The 23,442-nt window shown below is 32.9% G+C and overlaps 1 protein-coding gene across 1 annotated transcript; it reads right to left on the bottom strand.

The window, feature by feature from the left end:
* Nucleotides 1–536: 536 nt before the first annotated feature.
* LOC123656187 lies at nucleotides 537–15,166 on the bottom strand. Its single transcript, XM_045591891.1, has 10 exons — nucleotides 15,001–15,166; nucleotides 13,934–14,105; nucleotides 13,506–13,608; nucleotides 10,506–10,619; nucleotides 8,730–8,973; nucleotides 7,787–7,914; nucleotides 7,278–7,381; nucleotides 6,571–6,669; nucleotides 6,340–6,465; nucleotides 537–3,141 (listed from the first exon to the last, which is right to left on the bottom strand). Exons 1-10 carry the CDS (start codon nucleotides 15,046–15,048, stop codon nucleotides 3,074–3,076), a joined length of 1,206 nt encoding a protein of 401 aa, XP_045447847.1. The 5' UTR covers nucleotides 15,049–15,166; the 3' UTR covers nucleotides 537–3,073.
* Between the last annotated feature and the right edge of the window lie 8,276 nt (nucleotides 15,167–23,442).

Raw genomic sequence — 23,442 nt, 5'->3', positions numbered from 1 at the left:
CTAAAATAAATGTTTTATCACATAATATTGAAAAAAATCATCTTTTTCTCGTGGCAGCGCCAGCGTGAATGGAAGACAAACAAAATGGCAGTAAATTAATGTGTTTTTTAAAATATTTTGGAATGAAATATCGTTGTCTTTAACTATAAATTGGATTGAGCATTCAATTTTTATTCTAATATGTGTAAGTGTTCGATATATCGATGATGGATTATTTTTAAAAATACAACCAGATAGAGTTTAACCAGATTTATAAGTTACATTAAAAGTATTTAGAAAAAAAATCCTATTTTTATTTGCATTACAATTAAATAAAATGAAAAATACGAGTATAATAAACGCTGAAATTTTTATCTCTGACGTGTAATTTTTACATTTTCCTCTTCTTTGCAGTAATAATTTCTTCATAACTACATTCACTAGTTTCTTATAAAAATGTATACCTACAGCTGTAAACCAAAATAACTAAAGACAGGTTACATTAGGAATTCAATATTATGACAATATTAATCTTAAATATTAATACAAAAAATATGTTGATTTGATCGCCAAAATGAGATTTTATTTATTATATTACAAAAAAAAAATCTTATAATATTCTACATCAGTGTTTAAAGCGAATAACATTTACTAATAAACAAATTGAAGAATGCCGCGCACATCACTTTTGCTACCTAATTACTTTTCTTTTTTTTTCAAATAATTTATACTTTCCCGCCATAATGTCCCTTTTGAATCTATGATAAGAAACTATAACAATATATAGGGATTTCAACCCAATCTAGGCACTTTAAGACTGTTAGGGAATATGAAGTTACCTCAAAAAGATTTATACATTCACAAAGAAACAATCTCTTCGTTTTCTGTATTGGAATACTGTTTATTTGTAGGAATATGCTTAAAGTACCTATACAAGTATACTAAATTTTGTATATGGTGTATAGTTAGAAATTAAAACAAGAACATAATCACAGTAGTTATGTAGGATTATACAGAGATATTTATTTGTATAAAATTATACATTTTGAATTTTAGTGTATAGTGTAATATTAACTGCGTAGTACAGTTTGTATACATCTTTTTAAGGCTTAATGTATAATTGAATGACATCGCGTCTAGACCGAAATCGACAAAGTAAACATTCAAAAATGTATTAATAGTTTCTATGAAATTTAAAAAAGAACACTAATTAATACAAATTTTTAAACTACGATTACATGCCATGCCTATCTGCTTTTTATCGCACTATTTGAAGTGCTGTCGATTAAATCGAATTAAAAAGCAAAATATTAATTTAATTTAAATATCTAGTAATTTATGTGCGCTTATGTTTTAACGACATAGGTACAGTCATATCACGTTCAATTTTATTATTAGTGAAGTAATGTACTAAAATTTACTAGCTACAAAACTGCTATGGCATTATAAATGTCAAAGTTCGTGCCTTATGCATTTTTAGTATTTTTACGGTTTTTTTACACCACAATTCTAATCAAGCATATTAAAGTTGATCGTTCGTTTGGTCCTTCTAAAATAAATTGAGATCATATTTTAAATCATGAACAATTCTATTTAAACGTGAATAATTTATAATTAGGAATTTTTAAATGTCCTCATAAGCCTTTATGAATTTTTTCAAATGCATACATAAACGCATTTCAAATAAGGCGTTTGATAGCTATCAATTTAAAGAACTAGTAATTTTATTTCATCTAAGAGTTCAAATCACTGGTTGTTAAAGTTTTATCTCACAGTCTGTTATGGTTATCAAAGAGGCTTTACCAGGAAGAGATAAAACACTCATAAAGCATGTTTCACCTTTATTCATCAACTTTTGATTTCTCAGATTAAGAATAAAAATATTTGATAAAATAAAGTTTCATTTAACACAGAACATAAATTTATCAGCTGCATAAATATAACGGACATTTATCTGATTTATCATTAACCGGTAAAATCACATAGTATGCACATAGTTGTATTGGTAACTCTACTTCAAATAGTATTATTAAATGCCACTGCCTTCACTCATCAAATGTTTGTATCGTATGAAGTAATTATTTTAAATTATTTCGATGATCTACAAATTGTTAATTGAATCAGTTACATGTATGTTCTAGTTATATCTAAATCTAGCACAGTCTTAGTTATAAAATTAAACTTTTACTGACTTTCCGTATAATGCGTCACCATATATGAAAATTTCAGAGTAAATTTTATGTAAGAGAGACTTATTTAAAAACGTTTAATGATACATTTTTGACATAAGCCTCTTTTGTTTTACGTTAGCTATGTGCTAAGTATAATTATTTTAACTTGGCAAATGTTATGACATTATTTTTTATAGTTGTGTTTTTTTTAACACGTAACTTACTCCCTTATAGAGCCACAGTTTGATTCGTTTTTTGAGGTCTTAAACATTTTTTAAGTCAGGATTTAAACCACATTTGTATGTCATTTGTTACTCATTTATCTGGTTAAAACAATTACTACAACAGATACTTATAAATAAGCACAGCACAATGGCTAATTACAATATTTTCTAATTGTAACTGTCGCGATAAATACTCTTCGATTAAGAAGCGAGCTACATTTTTATTAAACAATAATAAAAATTACTGTTAGTAGAATCTAGTAATAGCTTCAAACAAGGAACGATTCAAGATTTGGATTTATTATGGACGAACATTCAAACACTACTAATTTCAAGCAATTTTAGTGCCTATGCCATCGGTTGTTGATAATTAGGAAACACATACTTGGTGCCTGTTTACTTCAACTAATATAATACAACTTTTTGTTTTACAGTTTGAGCTTGATCATTAGCTTGCAATCGATAAAACAAGACATTCGTTTTAATTTAATTGATCATCAAAATCGAGCAGTGTTTGAAATTCGATCGTACATTCGAATTTCGAAAATTCGTTCGAATTCGACAATACTTCAAATAAAACATCGTATATTTAATAATAATACATATTTAACATTAAAATAAACAAGTAACGCTCGATAAGTCGATATCGATCAGTGTCTAGTGTCGACTGTATTTGTGAGAGTGTGTAGCGGAGCGCGGTTATGTGTGGTCCGAGTGTTTGCGATGCGGACGTCGGGCGCGTCTCTGAGCGTCGCTTGGAGAACCCACTGCGGAAGATTGTTTATTCATTTCTTAATTACAATTCTTCTCTTTATTTATTGAAGTAAAACTTCTTTAAACACGATTGACTTGGGGAGTAAGCTGGTGAATGCGTGACGAGAGCGTTACGAAAAGTCTGACCAGGCGAGGCGAACGGGAGTTGTTAGTGAAGATAGAACGAGAGAGAGTTACGTTACGTATATAACTGTAGGAGCTAAAGAAGTTTTACTTCAATCGTGTGGTCTAAAGCACTCGCTTTTTTAGACATAAATATATGAATTTATACTGATAATATATAAATAATTAAGGATAAAAACATTAAATAACTAATATTAATAGCTATAAAATCAAACGTTGAATAATTGATGGAGGAGGGTTTAATAAAAAATAAAAAAACATTTAGAAGCGAAGACCTCATATGTGACTATAAAAAATTACAAAAGTAAAAAGCAAAAGATATTTTTCAAAGTTCCTTAAGATTTTGATTATTATTATTTTGATCCAACTCATTCATGACTTCAAAATACTTATGGTATTAACAAATTGTATTAATACGGTTAAGTTGTAAGCAATTAGTTGATTTGTATGATTTACATCTAATGATAAGTTAAATATTTAGGTACTGTTATGTACAATAACGAATAATGAAGTAAAGAAATAAAATAAATAAACAAAAATAATGTAAATAATGCTACTTGATGAAACAAGTTATATATAAGGAATAAATGTTAATTAAGGTATGTTCGGCTAAGATCGGGCTATTTTTCAACGAGTTACTCATGCATTATCATTTTTTATCTTTTTATTTTTTTGATTGACAAATTCTAATGTTATGACATAAACGTAAATCGAGTGTTGTTTACAAATAGGTACATGTATTTTGTTATGTTTATTATTTTCCTTTTTCTTTACGTGCAGTGAATATTGTTTTGTGCGAGCTTAAAGCTAAGGTAAAAAAAAATGCCAGGGAAAGAACGGATCTAAGCACGGTAAGTCCGGACTATCGACAGAAAACTTTCTTGAAGGAACTACAGTTTAAAATATAATTTAATTGTATGTATGCTCCGTTACTTACATTTCAAAATATAATTTTATATTGTACAAATAAAAAAAAAAAGAGAACCAATGTAATTATTTAGATAAAAAGCGCGGCAATTTTTTTATCTCATGTTAACAAAATATGTGTCAGATCGGATCTTCGCCTATAGCAATCTAAAACAGTTGTGCCTAAATGAAATCTATGAAACAATAGACAAAATTATTATAGTTTGATAAATAACTAAAAAAAAACTTATGAAATAATTTTATAATAATATCCAAGGGTAAGTTCGGATTTTATATGAATACTAGCTGACCTGGCGAACTTCGTATCACCTTATTTTTTTCTGAAATATAATAATGACATAATATATCAAAATAAAATATAGCCTATCTTTTAAGTTGGATCAAACTGCACACGGTGTGCAAATTTGACTAAAATCGGTTAAGTAGTTTAGGAGTCCATTGAGGACAAACATTGTGACACGAGATTTATATATATTAAGATGCAAAGTTAGTTTGTTTTATTAATTGCATCCAGCTGTCGCTTTATGGGTCGGGGCGTCAAACCCGAATCGAAGAAAGAGGCATAGTGAATCAGAAAGAAAGAGAAATATCCCTATTTCACAGTATATACGAGTAGCCCGATCTTAGCCGAACGCACCTTATAAAGCTGACAACACTCACGTATATTTAAAGTTAACTAAAGATTAACACAAACGAAGAAGAAACTACAAATCGTATATAATCATCCCAACCGCACACATCAAGATACTTCCAACACAAACAAACACGCACTCAAACTATTAATTGCCTTGTAATTTTACTCGCCCAACTTAAGAACCCGTGATAATTTTAAATTAAAATTAAATTATTTATAGATTATTCTGGAGATTACAAAGATTTTTTTTAAAAAGACTACAAAGAGATTACAAAGTGTGTGCCATTAGTGTATCACGCAATCAGACATCCATGTACAGGGCCGAACTTTAGAAATCTGGAGCGTCTCGGCCCCAAATTATTTTAATTAGGGAATTTGATATTTTACTGAATGCCTGATTGGAGTGAACAAATATAGAGCGATGATTTCTGTTAATATTTAATCTAATCATACTTGTACAAAGTGCTGTAGGTAAAGGTTAAACACGAAAAAAATATATATGAAAGGAATTTTTTTTTTACTATTGTTTACTAGTCTGAATGTTAAAGTATTTTTTTCGAAGTCTCTTTTGTGGAAGCACCGGGCTTGTAGCCCCGATTGCCCTCCCCTAAATCCGGCGCCGTCCATGTTACCAATCAATTTATTATGTGTGTTCATTCATTCATTCATTCATTACAGCCTATACAGTCCACTGCTGGACATAGGCCTCCACAAGTTTACGCCAAAAATAACGTGAACTCATGTGTTTTGCCCATAGTCACCACGCTGGGCAGGCGGGTTGGTGACCGCAGTACTGGCTTTGTCGCACCGAAGACGCTGCTGCCCGTCTCCGGCCTGTGTATTTCAAAGCCAGCAGTTGGGTGGTTATCCCGCCATCGGTCGGCTTCTTAAGTTCCAAGGTGGTTGTGGAACCTTGTTATCCCTTAGTCGCCTCTTACGACACCCACGGGAAGAGAGGGGGTGGCTAAATTCTTTAGTGCCGTAGCCACACAGCACATTATATGTGTGTATATTCTCACAAATCTTCGCATTTATAAGATGTGTAGGAATTTTAATGAATATTACCAGTATAATACTACTTCAAGGCCATCATAATTTTCAATGACAACGACTACATTGTTAAAACCTTTCTTTCATTCATTTCGATCTAACTTCCAACCATTATAAATAATAGTATACGCCTTTTACTCAACGGCCCCCCACTATTATGGAAATCATGTGCAACTTTTACGAGTTCATAAACACACAATGCACAAACGCCCAGACGACGATAAACATGTTAAATTTACATGTTACCCACCGCTGCTTACCCACTGAAAACACATCTATATCAACCAAAATATGGAATACAGGCTACATGTACAAAACCATGTTTATCATTCATACATCAGCAAAGTATAAAAAACTAATTCCCATTAAACCCAACAATTAGTAAAAAAAAACACCAATAAAACCAACACGCACACATTATTTCCCCCATTATTTACTAATCTCAGTCCGATCTCACCGTTTCCGTGTGGTATTATTTTAGTAACCACTATTTTCAACTCGGGATATGTCGAGAACCTAGATCCATTTACTTTGCTCGTATTCGCTAAACTATCCGCGTCTATTGGTTTTAATCGCGTATTTTCTGAAATATCAACAAAAAAAAAAATAACAACAAATAAAAAAATCAAAGAGAATGAAAAAAAAAAACATAAAAGATTGAATTCTGAGGGTATTTGAAGATTTGTACCTGGTGGCTCTTCTGGACTTTTCCCATTAGTCGTTTCACCGTTTGTAGATTGAGTCTTTTTGTTTTTGTCGTAACCGTAGCCTCGTGCCCGCGTATGATCTGAAAAATGAATGATATAAAATTGCTTCCATACGGAGACAATTCAAAAAAAAAAAACGAATGATAAAATCGGAAGATAGAGTTTGGTGTTGCAACTACATATCTATCATCTCCATCCGAAATTCAATTACACAAATAGATAGCTCAAGGATCAATATATTTATTGCTTTCTCGCAAGAGGCGTGGCGCGGTAAAATTCTCTCTCTCTTCGCTCTTTGAGACCCTCAGCGTCACTGCTCAGCGTTACTGTTCCACACGATTACATTCCCCACATTTTTGAAGTAAAACCTCTTTAAACACGCTTGACTTGGAGTAAGCTGGTGAATGCGTGACGAGAGCGCTACGAAAAGTATGATCATACGGATATACGGATCATACGGACGAAGCGAGAGAGAGAGGTACGAGCACACATTTTCTTTCTCTCTTTCTCTCATAGCCAGTTACATTTCGTATATCTAAGACACAGCGCAGGCCTATTGTGCAGAAGTTTTACTTCAGTCATGTGGTCTAAAGCACACTCGTTTTTTTATCCGTTACCGAAGACGTAAAATCAAATAATATGCTCATTGAGTTTATAAAGTTTATAGAAGTATTTGATTCTAGCTTACTATTAGCATACACGGTAGAGCGCAACGGTTGACCGACAGCCGTCAGTTCGGGCAGCGTCAGCGGCCTTCTGTTATTCCTGCTACGCGAACCCATACTGTACTCCCTGGAAAGCGAAATTTGAAATATTAATAAAACTACAATTAGATTTATGACCACAATTAGAAAAAGTAAAAAGAGACCTTATTCATGACGTAAACCACTTAAAAAAAATCAAACAATATGAAAAATCATCGGTTATTGATTAAAGCAAAACCATGCAAAAACACCAGTCTCAGCCTATGTTAAAAGCCGAGGGACCCGAAGATCACAGCTAAATTATACTGCTTTCAAGTACTGTTGTGTTCCTGTGTTGAGTAAGGTAACCAGATCTCTTAGGGAGGATCGGGACAGGGTTGGCGACGCGCTTGCGATGCTTCTGGTGTTGCAGTCGTCTACGGTTACCATTTACCATTAAATGAGCCGTACGATCGTTTGCTGACCTATTCCAAAAAAATAATTAAAAACTTACTCTCTAAGCGGTTCCCGCCAGAAGTCTGGCGTGTGCACCCCTGGGAAGTGGTAGCTGTTCTGATACCCATAACCATCCAATCCACTCGCTCGCAAACTGGCGTGGAGGGAATTCTTCATACACTGCAACTATTTCGTTGAAAATTAAATTAAATAATAATTAAATTAATATTTGCTGTAAACATATCTCTGACTATTTGACAATACGAGAATATAAAAGGGGTTAGTATGTTTCGTTTTATTTCTTATGTATTTGTATTTTTATTATATCATGATAAAAGTACCTATAATTATATATATGTATATTAAAAGTTTGTTACCATAAGTACACTACACTACCCTTTCTAAGTCATAATTCTAAGTTCGATTATAGAAATAAAAAAATAAAACAAAATTTAGATAACATAACAGATCTAAATGTAATATCACTCTAAGACTAGATACTGCTAATCAAATATTAACACTGGGTGATCTATAATACAAGAGAAGCAGTTTATCGTGCAAAAATAATAGAAAGGAAGCAAGTACGACGGCGCGGAAAGGGAACTGTGTCGAAGTTAAATAAAACTTAGGCCACCCGCACACAACGCGTCAAATCTGTCGCTACATACGATGAAACGTCTCTCATAATATCGAACGAAACAATCGTCCCGTCCGCGCCGACAGTCCACTGCGGCTTCTGTATCACGTTGACTGCACACAGATACGCTCCTTTTAACATTTCGTTTTACATCAAAACCATTAACTTTATTAATCAAATCTCACACGTTTTGAAAACGCGATATACTTTACAGTCAATTATTAATATAATAATAATTTTATTTATCAAAATATCGTTACGAAATCGAATCAAAAATAAATATAAAGATATCGTAAGCGATATAGTTTACGATACACGAGCGCACTGCGACCAGCCGACAGATCGCGTTAAGCGTGACACGTACGTGCGCGTGTCGAGCGGCCGCGCCGTCGAACAGTAGGTTGGTGACGCCCGCGCCCCCGAGTACCTCTCTGCGCTGGCGCTCCGCGTCGGCCCGCAGCCGCCTCACAAGTCTCTCGGCCTCCGCTAGCCGCATACGAAGCTCCGCGCGACTCTCCTCCGCCTCGGCCTCGACCCCCGCACCCCTCGAGCCTTCCACCCCCCCGGCCTCAGAACCCTCGCGCTGACTCTCCAATTCACGAAGCTTTCTGTTGAGAATGATATTTCTTGGATCTTAAGGCTATGGTTATCACGCCTCACTCTTCTGTTGAGTATCAGCGTGATATTTGGATCTTGAAGATATGATTAACTCGCTTCAGTATCTTCATTCGTCATTCGTTGCATTCGAAGTTTTGTACAAATATCCACTCATTCATTTATTCATAGTAAGTATATACAATACGATTGTTATGTGATTCTAGTTAATTTCAGTAGGTACCTACTATGAACGAAATAAATGGAGCAATATCTAATGAACATACTTAGTTTTATTCAGATAACCATTCGTGAATACATGTTTCAGATACATTCTAATTGTTGCGCAATTCGAGTTCTTAACCATATAGAACAATTCACGAAAATTTCTCTCATCGTATAATATAAAAATTCACAATCTTACTAAGTGTCAGCGTGACATTCCCCCAATCTTGGAGTGACAATTAAATATTCAAGATTTGATTTAATTTACAACTCATTCACTTATTCACGTGATATGATAATGATTATCTTACGTCAGACTTTATTCATTTCATTAATATTTTCGAATTACCAAATTACCGTCCACTCGTTTATTCGCATATGATGTATATTAGTTACGTGATTAGGTAGGTATATATATTTCAATACATATATAATGATGCAAGAAACATATAAAATAATTAACGAGGTCTTAGGAAAGTAGGTAATTAACGAAAACTAGGCGTTGAATATATTTGAAGGATATCAAAACTTACGTAAGATTAATATTAATAAATATGACACGCAATTTTATAACTGCTTGTAAGATATAAACATTATAAATAAAGTCGTCCTTAGTCACGGTACAATATTTTTGTGTTATATTTTATTTTACGAATCGATTTTAAAAATCAAAAATCATGAAAGCGTAAAGTGTACGTCTACGCTTTACTACGTAATCGTGTTAGGTTTGTTAATTTATTATAATCGTAAGTTAAAAATTTATTCTCATCATCATCATCATCATTTCAGCCTATTGCAGTCCACTGCTGGACGTAAACCTCCACAAGTTCGCGCCTAAAATGGCGTGAACTCATGTGTGTTGCCCATAGTCACCACACTGGGCAGGCAGGTTGGTGACCGCAGGGCTGGTTTGGTCACACCGAACGCGCTACTGCCCGTCTTCGGCCTGTGTATTTCAAAGCCAGCAGTTAGATGGTTATCTCGCCATCGGTCGGCTCTATAAGTTCCAAGATAGTAAAGGAACTGTGTTATCCCTTAGTTGCCTCTTACGACACCCACGGGAAGAGAGGGGGTGGCTATATTCATAATGCCGTAGCCACGCAGCACATAAAGTTTATTCTATTCAACTATAACACTAGTTTTATTTTATTAAACAAAATCAAAACGATTTTAAAACGAATATTAAAATTAAAGTAAACACTAATTCTTCACAAAACTTCTGTAAAATCTATTATCAGCTTCGAGTCAGGGGCAAACGCTTCAGTTTGCCCCAATGTGAGTACGTCCATGAATTGTATACGAATATTTGTTGTGTACGTACTGCGCCTGCGCGTCGACCAGTCTTTGCAACTGTAACGCCCGCGCCTCGGCCGCCCGCGCCTCGCCTCGCGCCGCGCTCGCCTCGCGTTCTGCGCGACTCACTTCTTTACGTAATCTTTCCTACATAAATAAAATAACAATACATACATATAATTATACTAATAATTACGTCACAATGTAAAATAAAATCTAAATAATCAATAAAGTTCCGAGTGAAAATATTAAAATGATTGACTACGTTAATTTTAATAAAACAAGTAATTTTCGTGCGAATTTAAAATATTCAACAAATATAATAATTTTTAAAATAACTAAATACAATAATATAGTTAGAAATATATTTTATTAATAAAAAATAGTTCAACTGTTTATTTTTATTTGATTGAAATTACACCATGTGTATCAAATTGTTGCGTTTTATGACTGCTTTGATATTAAACATCGTACGCAAAATGTAGGAGCGTGCTTTCGCTACATCTATAATAAATTTAAAACTGATGTTCGTATATTTGGGAAAAGTGCATTAGAAGGATCTTTATGAGAACAATTAATTTCGAATTTGACTTCAATCCGATTCTTAAAAAAATCTGTCTGTCTGTATATTTATTCTAGTATCATGAAAAATCTACTACACGAAAAAGGTTTCGGTTTTTACAGTTACGGTCCTAGGCCTACTTTGAGTTTCATCTTTAAAGAGCACCCAGAAGCAGAATTATTGCTGTATAAACAATTGTATTAAAATCGCAACAGTTTTTTTTTTAAATAACTAGGTCTGCAAACAAGTGTACGCTAACCTGTTGACAAGCGATTACTGTAGCTTATAAACGCTTGCAGCGCCAGAAGTTGCTATCCCTACCTCCAGTCCCCACAGGAGCTCTAGCAACCTTACTCACCACAGGAACACATCACTGTTTGAAAGCAGTATTATTTATCTGTGATCTTCTGTACGTTCGAAGTACTTCCCCAGTCGTGCTGACCTACCCCACCCCAGCCTGCAAAATAATGATACTTGTAATAAAAAAAATACTAATCGATAAATTTTCAATAGCTCAATTCAACTACGTTGGCCTTTTAAATTGCTCGCTTCAAATTATTTAATTAAAAATCAAAAAAGTCGTTGAAAAATACTCTTTTATCAATATTTTCAAACTCCTATATCTTTTGATGTATACAATATTTTAAAATGCTCAATGTGTTAAAAAACTGCTCAAGTTGCATTTATAATTGCTCAAGTACAGTTTGGTACAGCTCCACTTTCCTTAATTTTTAAATAAATAAAAATAGTTTGAACAAATTTAACGTTTATATCATAAGACAGGTGAACGCTGCGCGTGCGCATAGACAATGATGCGAAGCAAAACAATTGCGGATATTCGTAATGAAAAAGATACTAATCGATAGATTTTCAATAGCTCAATTCAACTACGTTGTCCTTTTAAATTGCTCACCTCAAATTATTTAATTGAAAATCAAAAACTATTTATACTATATAACTATTTATATTTATTTAACAATTAAGGAAAGTGAATCTGTTCCAAACTGTACTTGAGCAATTATAAATGCAACTTGAGCAGTTATTTAACACTTTGAGCAATTTAAAATATTGTATACATTAAAAGATATAGGAGTTTGAAAATATTGATAAATTATTATTTTTTCAACGACTTTATTGATTTTTAATTAAATAGTTTAAGGTGAGCAATTGAAAAGGACAACGTAGTTGAATTGAGCTCTTGAAAATCTATCTATTAGTATTTTTTTTTTACAAAATCATTATTTTATTTGTTCAAACTATTTATATTTATTTAAAAATTAAGGAAAGTGGATCTGTTCGAACCTATACTTGAGCAATTATAAATGCAACTTGAGCAATTTTTTAACACTTTTAGCAATTTAAAATATTATATACATCAAAAGATATAGGAGTTTGAAATTATTGATAAATGAATATTTTTCAACGACTTTTTTGATTTTTAATAAAATAATTTAAGGTGAGCAATTTAAAAGGACAACGTAGTTGAATTGAGCTATTGAAAATTTATCGATTAGTATTTTTTTTATTACAAGTATCATTATTTTGCAGGCTGGGGTGGGGTAGGTGTCGTGCTGCTCAATATTTTGTGCAGGATATTTCCTGCTGTCCCCTGCCTTAGACACACGCTTTTGCAAACAAATCGACTACGGTCGAAACCGCGGAACACAACTTGTAATAAAACAAACGAAAATGAAAGTGAACACATGTAAAAAATAACTTTTCTCATTTATAATGCAAACGATGTAATGATTCATGAACTCATGTTATGTTAGTACGGGTCGTTTTTAGAATTTAAGTATATTCTCGTCGCTACACTCTCGTATCGAAATAGTTCACACGTGCAAGCAATTATGTTGTAACTTCAATAAATCAAATACTCTAAGTAAATCCATTTAACGGCTCATAAAGTACAAAAAAAGTACTTAAGATGTAAAACTTTTTATTAGCTGGCTATTCTAAACACAGATTAACAATAATTGATCTAGAATGTTCAGTTTGGACTTATATTGTTTATGTTACTGTTTGTACATTTAAAACAATGTTATCGATAAAACTTTAATGTAAAATAAATAAACTAGTATTTATTACTATTATTTACGTTTAAATGGGGTACAACTTTTAGTTTTTTTTTTTTTTAAATCGAACTCCGATGAATTTACTATGCCTACGTTTTGACGAATCTACAATTTAAAAGTGTTTGTATACTGTAGGAACAAATGAACAATTTAAAATTTAAAAAAAAAAAACCATACATTTGTAACCTATTTTTTTACCTTCGTGAGTTTATAGTTTTATACCCACAATATATGTATAAATAATACAACAGCTTTTGTAAAGCCATGGTTCATGCTAATGGTATTAGAGAATACAATGTGTACGAGGTTTCGTAATATAGTCCTAATCAGACAGCTTCCCTTGCATTTGTTATGATTTATCCCATGATTTCAATACAGTTAGATTAAGTGCAATAGACTGACGCTTACCTCATTACTTTCAGCTGTTTCATCGTGCACTGGCTGACTTGGCTTCGGCGAAGACTCCTTGTTGAATATCAGTTGGAATTGCAAGTCTGAAAAAAGATATTTGTTTTATGATTATTCCGAAATACGAGTAGAATATGTGTCTTGAATTATTGACATCTTGGGAAATATTTATTTGGAAACAAATATTTGCTTCCAATTTGTGAATAAATCTTTTCTTTTTATATATATAGACTAGCGTTTGACTGCGATCTCACCTGATGGTAAATGAAGATGCAGCCTAAGGTGGTGCGCGCTTGCCTAGAAGATGCCTATTCACTCTTGACTTAAAGATACCCAAGTTATAGTTAGTTGGAATCTTTTGAAATTTTTTTTCGTTTCTTTACTATACGAATATTTAATTTATACACTTACCTCTATTTCTCTCTCGTAAAGCTTCTATCTCAGCGTGGAGACCGCTCAGCATCAATCGGTGTTGTTCTTGAAGGAAACGAACACTGTGTTCCAAGTGCGCCACCCTAGCTGCAGCATCACCACCGCTGATGATAAAACCGCTTGAGGAATTTTCCGGAGGTGATTTCTTCACCTGGAATTATAATTGTCTCAACTGAATTTTTGTTTCGTTTTACAAATTAAAATTGACGTCAACTTATTTTACTATTTTTAGTATTAATGAAAAAATAGAACAATTTTGTTTAAGCTACTTTCGTAATTAAAAAAAAATAATAATGAGATTTACCAATAACGAAAAACTAAACGTATTCAGTTAATTACAAATGTTGAAAGGTCTATCGTAATTAACAAACGCCTTTCGTAAAACAAGGAAGTAGGTATGGAGATATTCTGCAACAGTTAGAATGTTCAGCGCATCTAAGATTAATTACCTACTAGCTAGATACTATGCATTGCTATCTGAGTCACTTTCTGTCTTTGTTCCTGAACGGGCTTGACGAATGAAGTCACAACTGCGCCTATTTCTTTACCATATTTATTACATATATATACTCATATATGACAATTTACACACTATTTTAATCACAAGACTCAACATATCACGCAAAAGTATAGTTTCGCAAAACGGTGGGAAAACCCCATGTATCGATACTCGATTTCCCATAAAGTCATTGACCGCTAACATGTTCTTTGTGTTCGGTCTGTTATCAATTGTTTATATCTATCTAGCTATAGGTGTTTGTTTTTATTGAATTTTCGAAACATTAAAATTTTAACGAGATTTATGCGTTTATTAATGTTATTTATTGTTAGTAAAATAACAAGTTTTTACAATTTCACTTGGAAAAACAATTACTAAACAATATATGGAATTTTTTTTTTTTTTTTTTTTTTTATGAAATGATTGTATGTACAAGATACGTAAATTAATTAAGATGAAATAAATTAATATCGAGAATCACAAGTTATTGCTATATTACAAATTTTCACAGAAAGTTTTTTGTGTCATATAGAAAATATTTACATACCTGCAATTTAGCAAAGGGGGCTGTCGGTACGAGAACCTTGGAAGCCATAACTGACCCTCAACACAGCGGTAAACGACTAGACGACCTGACCACCTTTGTTATGATCTACCTCGGTGCACGCGCGCGTTTGCAATGAAAAAGATCCGACATTTGTGCACGGCAAAATAAACGGCGGCCTTGCCCACTACGCGTAATAATTAAAAATAAAATTCACGATAGATACACACAAACAAACACCGTATCGCTTGAACCCGTAATTTATTTTGAGGTAGAATTAAAGGTCCACGACCGTACGACCTTGTATTAGTAACGAAAAAATTGACTTCGAGGAAAGCACTTGATTTGTTTGACGTTATATCATATTTTGGATGGTTTTTTTGAGGTTTTTCTCAGTGTATGGCGGTGCTGTCGTAGAGACAGGTGCATGAACGTGAGGGCTCGAGGGGAGGGAGTGCAGGCTATCGATCGCGCCGCCGCGCACCGGTCTCGCGTAACGCTGACTCACGGGATTCTGTCTAACCAACTGTGGCGCGGTGCCAACAGCATTGATATTCTATGGCTTGTCATCGAGAGATTATGCCTTAATTTGTTCCATCGTATGACCTAGGTTCGTCTCGGTATTTTGCTGTTATATTTTGATTTATTAACCTTTATTATAACTCTAGGATTTTCATTTTAAGAAACTGTTTTCGAATATTGATTTAATTTAATTATTAAATAAAATACAGCTTGACTTTTCCACGGGTTTTATTAACTATTAAGTTAATTTAATTGATATTTAATTAATATTATAATACTTTTACTTTATAAATATTTAGTAAAATACTTAAAAAATAGAAAGAATTAAGTTATTAATTAAGTTTCGTTTACTTATAGGTAGATACATTTCACGTTATAACAAATACATCCAAATTTCAGATTCAAGAATTGAAAAAATTATTATATTTTAATCAGCGTATTAGGCACAGTCCACTTGGGCGTAAACCTCTCCCAGGGAACGTCACCTGACCGATCTCAAGATTTCGTCGTCTGACTGGATTATTCTTAATTATAAATTTGTACTTATAAATAATTATTATATTTATTTGTATACCGGAAAATATCGTAAACAGGTACAATTTTAATATTGGCTGCCCGGACAGACTTCGTTCTGTCAAAAGTTAATAAATTTTCATATATATATATTTTATTAATTTTTTTAGTATTAAAACCTTCCGTGGGCCTATCACGAGAGTCGAGCCATTCTCGAGTTATGCGCTTAGCAACATTCATTTTTATTTATATAGAGAATAGAGATTAGTTTTTAATCGTAAGTTATTTCGATAATAAGCTTCCGTTTTATAACTGGGTTGTCTGGAAGAAATGGCCAATTAACCATAGTAGGCCCATTGTATTTCAGCCTGTAACTATCATTAAGCTTTGTTTGTAATTTACTTTTGGTGTACAATAAAGTATAAAAATAAAGAAATAAAATCAGCCTTTTCATGACCGGTAAAACACAATGATCAAAGTCGACATAGAATTTATTTTTATTGACGAAACGAAAAAACAGCGATAACATCTAAATGTCACTAGGACAAGCAGTTGTACGTAATTGCAGCTTCTGTTCACAACGTGCTTCGCGACGTCATCGTTTGAGTTAGGTATAAAAGCTATTTGTTTTTTTACCGACTTGAAAAAAGGAGGAGGTTTCTCAAATCGACCGTATATATATTTTTTATGTGTTTGCTGATAACTTCGTCGTTTATGAACCGATTGTGATGATTCTTTTATTCATTCGCTTCAGCCTGTAACGTCCCACAGCTGGGCCTCAAGCCGGCCTCAATAGACCTCTTTCCCCATGTAGGTGAAGGATCAGAGCTTAACCACGTTGCTCCAATGCGGGTTGGCGGTTTTTTTTTTGGAAAATAAATATCCCACGAGTGGTACAGTGGTAAGGAAACCAGAATCTGATGATGGCATCCCAGAAAAATCGAGCGCAAACTTCGAAAAATGTAGTGGCGACTAGTGCGACTTAGGTGGTATTACTTGTCGATGTAATTGAAGTCGGTTTTTTTCGTTTGCGAGCAAACACAATATTATTGAACTTTTTTATTTTATTTTGAAGACGAAATTTTATTTTAATTATATAATTTGACATATATATGGAAGAAATTGCTCTTCAGCGATAAGGTCGCATTTGTAGGTACATCGTTATTTTCATGGATTACTCTGTATATGTTGATCTTTGGTATACAGTAAAAATAACGCCTCACTCAACGTTCCCAGGATTCACTTCTGTGATCTTCTGTGATTGAGATGCTGTTTCGGAAACACACAATACACAAGCACAAACGCCCAGACCAAGGCAAACAAGGCAATGTATGGCAGTACAAATGTATGGCATGGGCGGAGATCAAACCGGCAACCGTAAGCGTAACAGCGCTGTAACCGTTGCGCTGATGCTTCGTCATATATGACAGTAATATTTTGATATAAAACTCTAATTGTATACAGTTATCTTTACTAATATTAAAATAGATAAAAAGTTCGTTCGTTTGATCTAGTAGACGAAACTGAACTTAATCGGTCTCTGAACGTCGCTTTGCTAAGTTTAGTTAGATTGGAGCTTAATCCGCCACGCCGCTTCACTATAGTTTGATGTATGTAACAGACATAGTTTCGACTTTTTTTCTAAAGGAATAACGTTTGTACTGTTAAGACGTTAAGAGTGTTGTACTGTAAAATATTATTATTGATTTTTCGAGAAATTTTTAAACATATATTTAATAGCAGTGTCCTTTTAGGATATGAAAATTTCGAGGTTGTCACGTTACATTCTAGGACATGACCTTACTTAGTAAGGCCGTTTAATAGTATAGTACAGTCGTTACTACAAGCTATGTGTACACTTTGCAAAGGAAATGTTGTTGATTTTATCGAAACGACATACAATTTTTCGCACCCTTGAATGCATGATTGAAACGACTTTATTCCTTCAAAAATAATAGAAACATTATCAATCGTTTTGTTTTTTGATATACCTACCTACCTACTGGTTTCCAATAAATAATAATAATCACCATTTTAATTTTTTAAATTTCACGGATATACTTTTATAAATTATATGAAAATCTACATTTTTATATGAAAATTGAAACGATAAAAAAAATATATATATATACCTCACAATCATTATCTTCGGTACCAGTCGTTATAGTTAGAATAGCTGTACGGCTCCACTGAGGAAAGTGTCGAGTAGGAGGATTCGTTTTAGGCATAGGTGCCCCCATGCCGGCTAACGGCCGAATGCTGCACAGCATGTCGAAAATTAAAAACGAGTTGCGTCCAATATTATATCCGTGGTTATATCATTAAAGATAATAATCAATGCCTCATCTATATTTAGCGAGCGATTAATAATAACAATCGTTATTTAGCAAATATTGTTAAACAACAAATATTAGTATTAAATATTATTTTATCATTTTGTCAATTTCTGTGCATTGTTTTGTAATTTCTCGATTCGTACCAAACGAATATTTTTCTTGATAATAATCGTTATAAAAGTTTTCATCGCTTTTTTGTATGTCATTATTGTTGTTTTACGGTTGCCTAGCAACGTGATTAAGCGTTCGGATATTTATATTAAAATAAATTGATGAACGAAGCAACTACACTTCATTAAATGAAATGAAATAAATAGAGACTGTTCTCGTTAAATTTTAATCACTTTAATAAAATGACTTAAAATAGTTTGTGTAAGTAAGAAAATTACTTGCTTAAATACAAAATGAGCATCGAAAACAAATTACGCTTAGTACACGAAACCGCTTATTTTTGTTTACTTCCTGGCTACGGGCATTCCGTCAATAAAAAATAGTTTTAAATTTCGATACAGCTGCGGCAAATGATTATAACGCTTATTTAGTAATATTATACAAAAAAATAAAATAGAATTGTTATTGAAATTATCGAATTCTTTATTTATATTAGATAAAAATGGAAACTTGCGTCAGGGGATTCTCTTTTATGCCAGAAACGAATGTCGATGTTATAGACTTGAAAGTAAGTTTTCTTTTAGCAATAACTAGTCTAAAAAGGTCTTGTCAAAAAAGAGTTTTTATAAAATATTCCTGTTTTTAATTTCTAGTACGTTGAAAGTGAGGAATTAGAGAGAACATGGAAAATAACCAGACGAGAGCGTCTCAAACAGCAGGAGCAAAAAATCTGGGAAGAGTTCATTAAAGAGGAAGACATTGTACACAATATTAGTCAAGGTACTTACAGTAAACTAAGAAATTTATTTTTAATCAGTTCAGTTCAGCCTATCGCAGTTCACTGCTGGACATAGGCCTCTGTAATTTTTCGTAGTACTCATCCAGCCTCTATCGGCAATCTTACACCAATTTTCGGTCTATTTCGGTCGGTCGGATGGATTTTTTTTTGACGATATCGTAATTTCTTTAGTGTTATAACATAATTTTAAAACAATAGATAACTTTGTGATTAACAGACCTTAAATAGCGTTTATTTATAAGTTTAAAATATACTTACACAAACATTTAAGTATTTCTATTTTCAAGAATTTTTCATTTTATTCTTTACTGCATTTTAGGTACAATAAAGGCCTGTCTGCTTACCACTGCTGGCCTAGGACTTTATTTGTCTTTTCTGATGACAGTAATTGAGCCGATTTAATATAATTAATATGTTAATTATGTCTATTATTACAGATGATCCATATCAATTCATAAATCAGCTACCTGAGGCATGTATAAAAGAACTCCTAGATTTAGAACTGCAGAAAATGAAACAAGAAATAGTGGAAGAAGAAGTTGAGGTAATCTTATTTGTGTACAGTATAAAACTGATGTCAGAATTTATTTTATAAAAAACTAGCGACCCGCCCCGGCTTCACACAGTTGCAAAAACTCAGTGTTCCTGTACTGTATTGTGCATGTATAATACATATAAACCTTCCTCTAGAATCACTATTTACTAAAGAAAACCGTATCAAAATCCGTTGCGTAGTTTTAAAGATCTAAGCATACAGACAATGGGAAGCGACTTTGTTTTATTCTATGTAATGATGACTAACACAAACATGGCCGTACCCAGAATTTAATAATACAAGTGTATCCAGAATAAAATAATTTTAAAGTAATTTTCATTTACTTTCAATTTTCATTTACTTTCAATTTTCACACTACAATATATAATAATAGCTTGCAAAATTTCGGTTAGCTCTGCCTAAAATTTTCTTATCAAAAATATAAAATATCTACACCACCTTCCTAATTTATATAATAAGTTTCCTTTTTATGTCTAGGTTGTCTGGAAGAAATTGCTAATTAGCCATAAGTCCGCCCATTGTACTTCACTGTCTAACAATATTTATGCTTTTTTTTTTGTAATATATTTGTGGCGTACAATAAAGTATAAAATAAATAAAATATATATTTTTACCTTCGAGTCAGGTGGAGCAAAAGCCCCGCCTTGCCCATATAATTACTATAAATTATAATTGAACTACATTTAGATACATATTTATTAATCCGCCAACCCGCAGTGGAGCAGCGTCCTTCTCCTACATAGCGAAAGAGGCCTATGCCCGGCACTGGAATATTACAGGTCGAAGCATTAGCATTAGATATTTAGGATCGTAGAGTGGGTAGGGGCAATGTACTTGTAGTGCACTTCATGATACTACCATAGGTATGAGAACTGCTTTTTGTATGTCATCCTAGTCCTATATAAACGAATAAAACAAAGGACTTTTGTGATAGTAGAAAAAAGGTATACATTTGATCATGTTCACCAGGTTTTATGAAACTACATTGTAAGTGAAACTATAGTGAACAAAAACATTTACACTAATACACAGATCAAAACTTCTTATATGTGATGATGTATGTGTAAGACCTATCATTAGCCAAATGTTATTTAGTTCAATTGCTATGTATTGTTATTTGTGTTGTTGATTTACCGAATATTAAATAAATAAATTAAAAAAAAACACAAATACCGTGAAATACTTGCGACATGCGATAGATGAACGAAAAACTTTGAGGTGATGGAATAAAAGTTTCACTTTAATAGTCACAAACATTTTACATTCATAGGCTGAGAAACGACAAGAAGAAGAAGTTCCACAACCGATGGCTAATAATCAGCACGTGGTGACATTTGTTGATGAAAATGACTGTGATATGCTGAACATATTTGATGATGATAAAGAGGATGATCTTTCTGGTAATTCAAATGTTGACTTCTTAATAGTTGATTATTCATTATTTTTGGTTTTCATTATACTGTATGGTTTTTGCAGTTTATTATTAAATATTTTCTTGAGAATTTTTATATTAAAAAAGTTATACATTCATCTCCTATTGCTAAGGAAGCTTTATTTTTGTGTAATTTTATTTTAATGTTTTAATTCTTATTTTAAATTAAATGTAATTTTCTTATGGTAATAAATATATTTAAACCAATTAAAAGTAAATAGCTCTTAGTATATAAGTAAAAGCAAATATTGGAATTAAGTTATAATTTGCTAAATTATATAAAAATAAGACAAAAATAAAAAACGAGAGTGCTTTAGACGACACGACTGAAGACTGAAGTAAATCTTCTTTAATTGCCCCTGCACTAAAGTACGAAACATACTATCTTCACTAACCTCTATCTCACTTTTAACTTCCGTTCGCCTCGCTCGATCACACTATTCGTAACGGTCTCGTTATGAATTCACCAGCTTACTCCCCAAGTCAAGGGTGCCTAAAACAGGTTTTACTTCAAAAAACAAATGGCATATTTTTTCAGGTCCAGAAGAAGAATTATTAAATGATTCAGTAGGAAGTCCTTGTACTGTTCGTGAGAATCATGTTGAAGACACACAACCCTCTTCTAAACCACACAGTCCTGATAAAATGTCTAGTTAGTATTTAAAATATGTTCTAAAAATATTTATTAAGCGTGTGTGTAATATTAATTTCTAATAAATATATGCCTTTACTGATTTATATATATATATATATGCATATTTTTGTGTATTTGAATGTCTGAGAATAGGTGGTGGGCAATTTTTTAACTCCTAGTTGATAATGGTGTCCCTATCCATATGGTAGAAAAATATAAGTACCTGGACATCTAGTTTATATATATATATATATATATATAATTAAAGCAGTGTATTACTTGCGGATTGAAATCAGCATTAGAACAGTTGTATTTGAATATGCTAGTTGGAAGTATATATGGCATTTGATGGAGAAAGAAAAGTTTAGGTAACCCGCTCATCTCCAGAGATACTGTGAAAATTTTATTAATACAAATCATAGCATTGAAATTTATTAATTTTTAATCTGTTTTGCCAAGGTATATTTGCCCAATGCCGAGTATTACAGACTAAAAAATTAAAATCTCTTATATTTTATTTTGCAGATAAATCATCAGTTGAGAATGTAACTGATTTGATAGAGAATAGTATTTACAATGCTAAAGTTAAAGAACTGAAAAGCAAAATTAATGAGGAGTTCCTTAGTATCATGTAAGTGATTATTTAAAATTTAAAAGTATAAGAAAAAGTTGTGTATGCTTGTGCGTGAGTGCGCGTGTATGCGCGAGCACGTGCGCATTCGCGAGCGCGTGCGTTTGTGTGTTTGCGTGTGCGTTTGTGTATGTGTGTGCGTGTGCGTTTGTGTATGTGTGTGCGTGTGTGTATGCGTGTGTGTATGCGTGTCTGTGTATGTTTGCGTGTTTGTGTATGTGTGTGCGTGCCTATATGTGTGTGTGTGCGTATGTGTGTGCGTGCGTAAAATAGTTACTTGTCGCTTGCGTTTGTGTGTTTGCGTGTGCGTTTGTGTGTGTGCGTGTGTGTATGCGTGTCGGTGTATGTGTGTGCGTGTTTGTGTATGTGTGTGCGTGCCTATATGTGTGTGTGTGCGTATGTGCGTGCGTGCGTAAAATAGTAGAAATAAATGAAACGTAATGACATAGTAATAGTGTTGTTACTATGTCATTACGTTTCATTTATTTCTTGGTTCATAGAGGATCTGGAGTAAACTTGGTAAAGCGCTTGTGTTGCTTGTATTGCAGGCGTCTATAATCTATGGTATCTGCTTACCATCAGGCAAAAAAATAATAATTTTAAATTACTATTTTATGAAACCATAATAATGTTTTCAGTGAATTTTTAGAAAGGCAAGACTTCAGAATCGTAGATCCAGCAGAAGTACCGAAAATGATGAAGTTTTCAACAGAGTTTGTTGCTAGATTCAGTCGAGTTCACGCCTACCCCCTACAAAGACAGGTGACGAGAATAGTGTTACTTGGTATTTATTTGACTTGCCTGCTGGTATGGTGAGCAATGACCCTTGCATTGTTGGTTTGATTCCTGCCTTTTATTAAAAAAAATTATAAAAATTTATATGTGAAAGATTTATATGTGTATTTGATATT

The sequence above is a fragment of the Melitaea cinxia genome, chromosome 9 (assembly GCF_905220565.1).
Source record: "Melitaea cinxia chromosome 9, ilMelCinx1.1, whole genome shotgun sequence".
Lineage (NCBI taxonomy): Eukaryota > Metazoa > Arthropoda > Insecta > Lepidoptera > Nymphalidae > Melitaea > Melitaea cinxia.
This window is presented reverse-complemented; position numbering and strand designations above follow the sequence as displayed.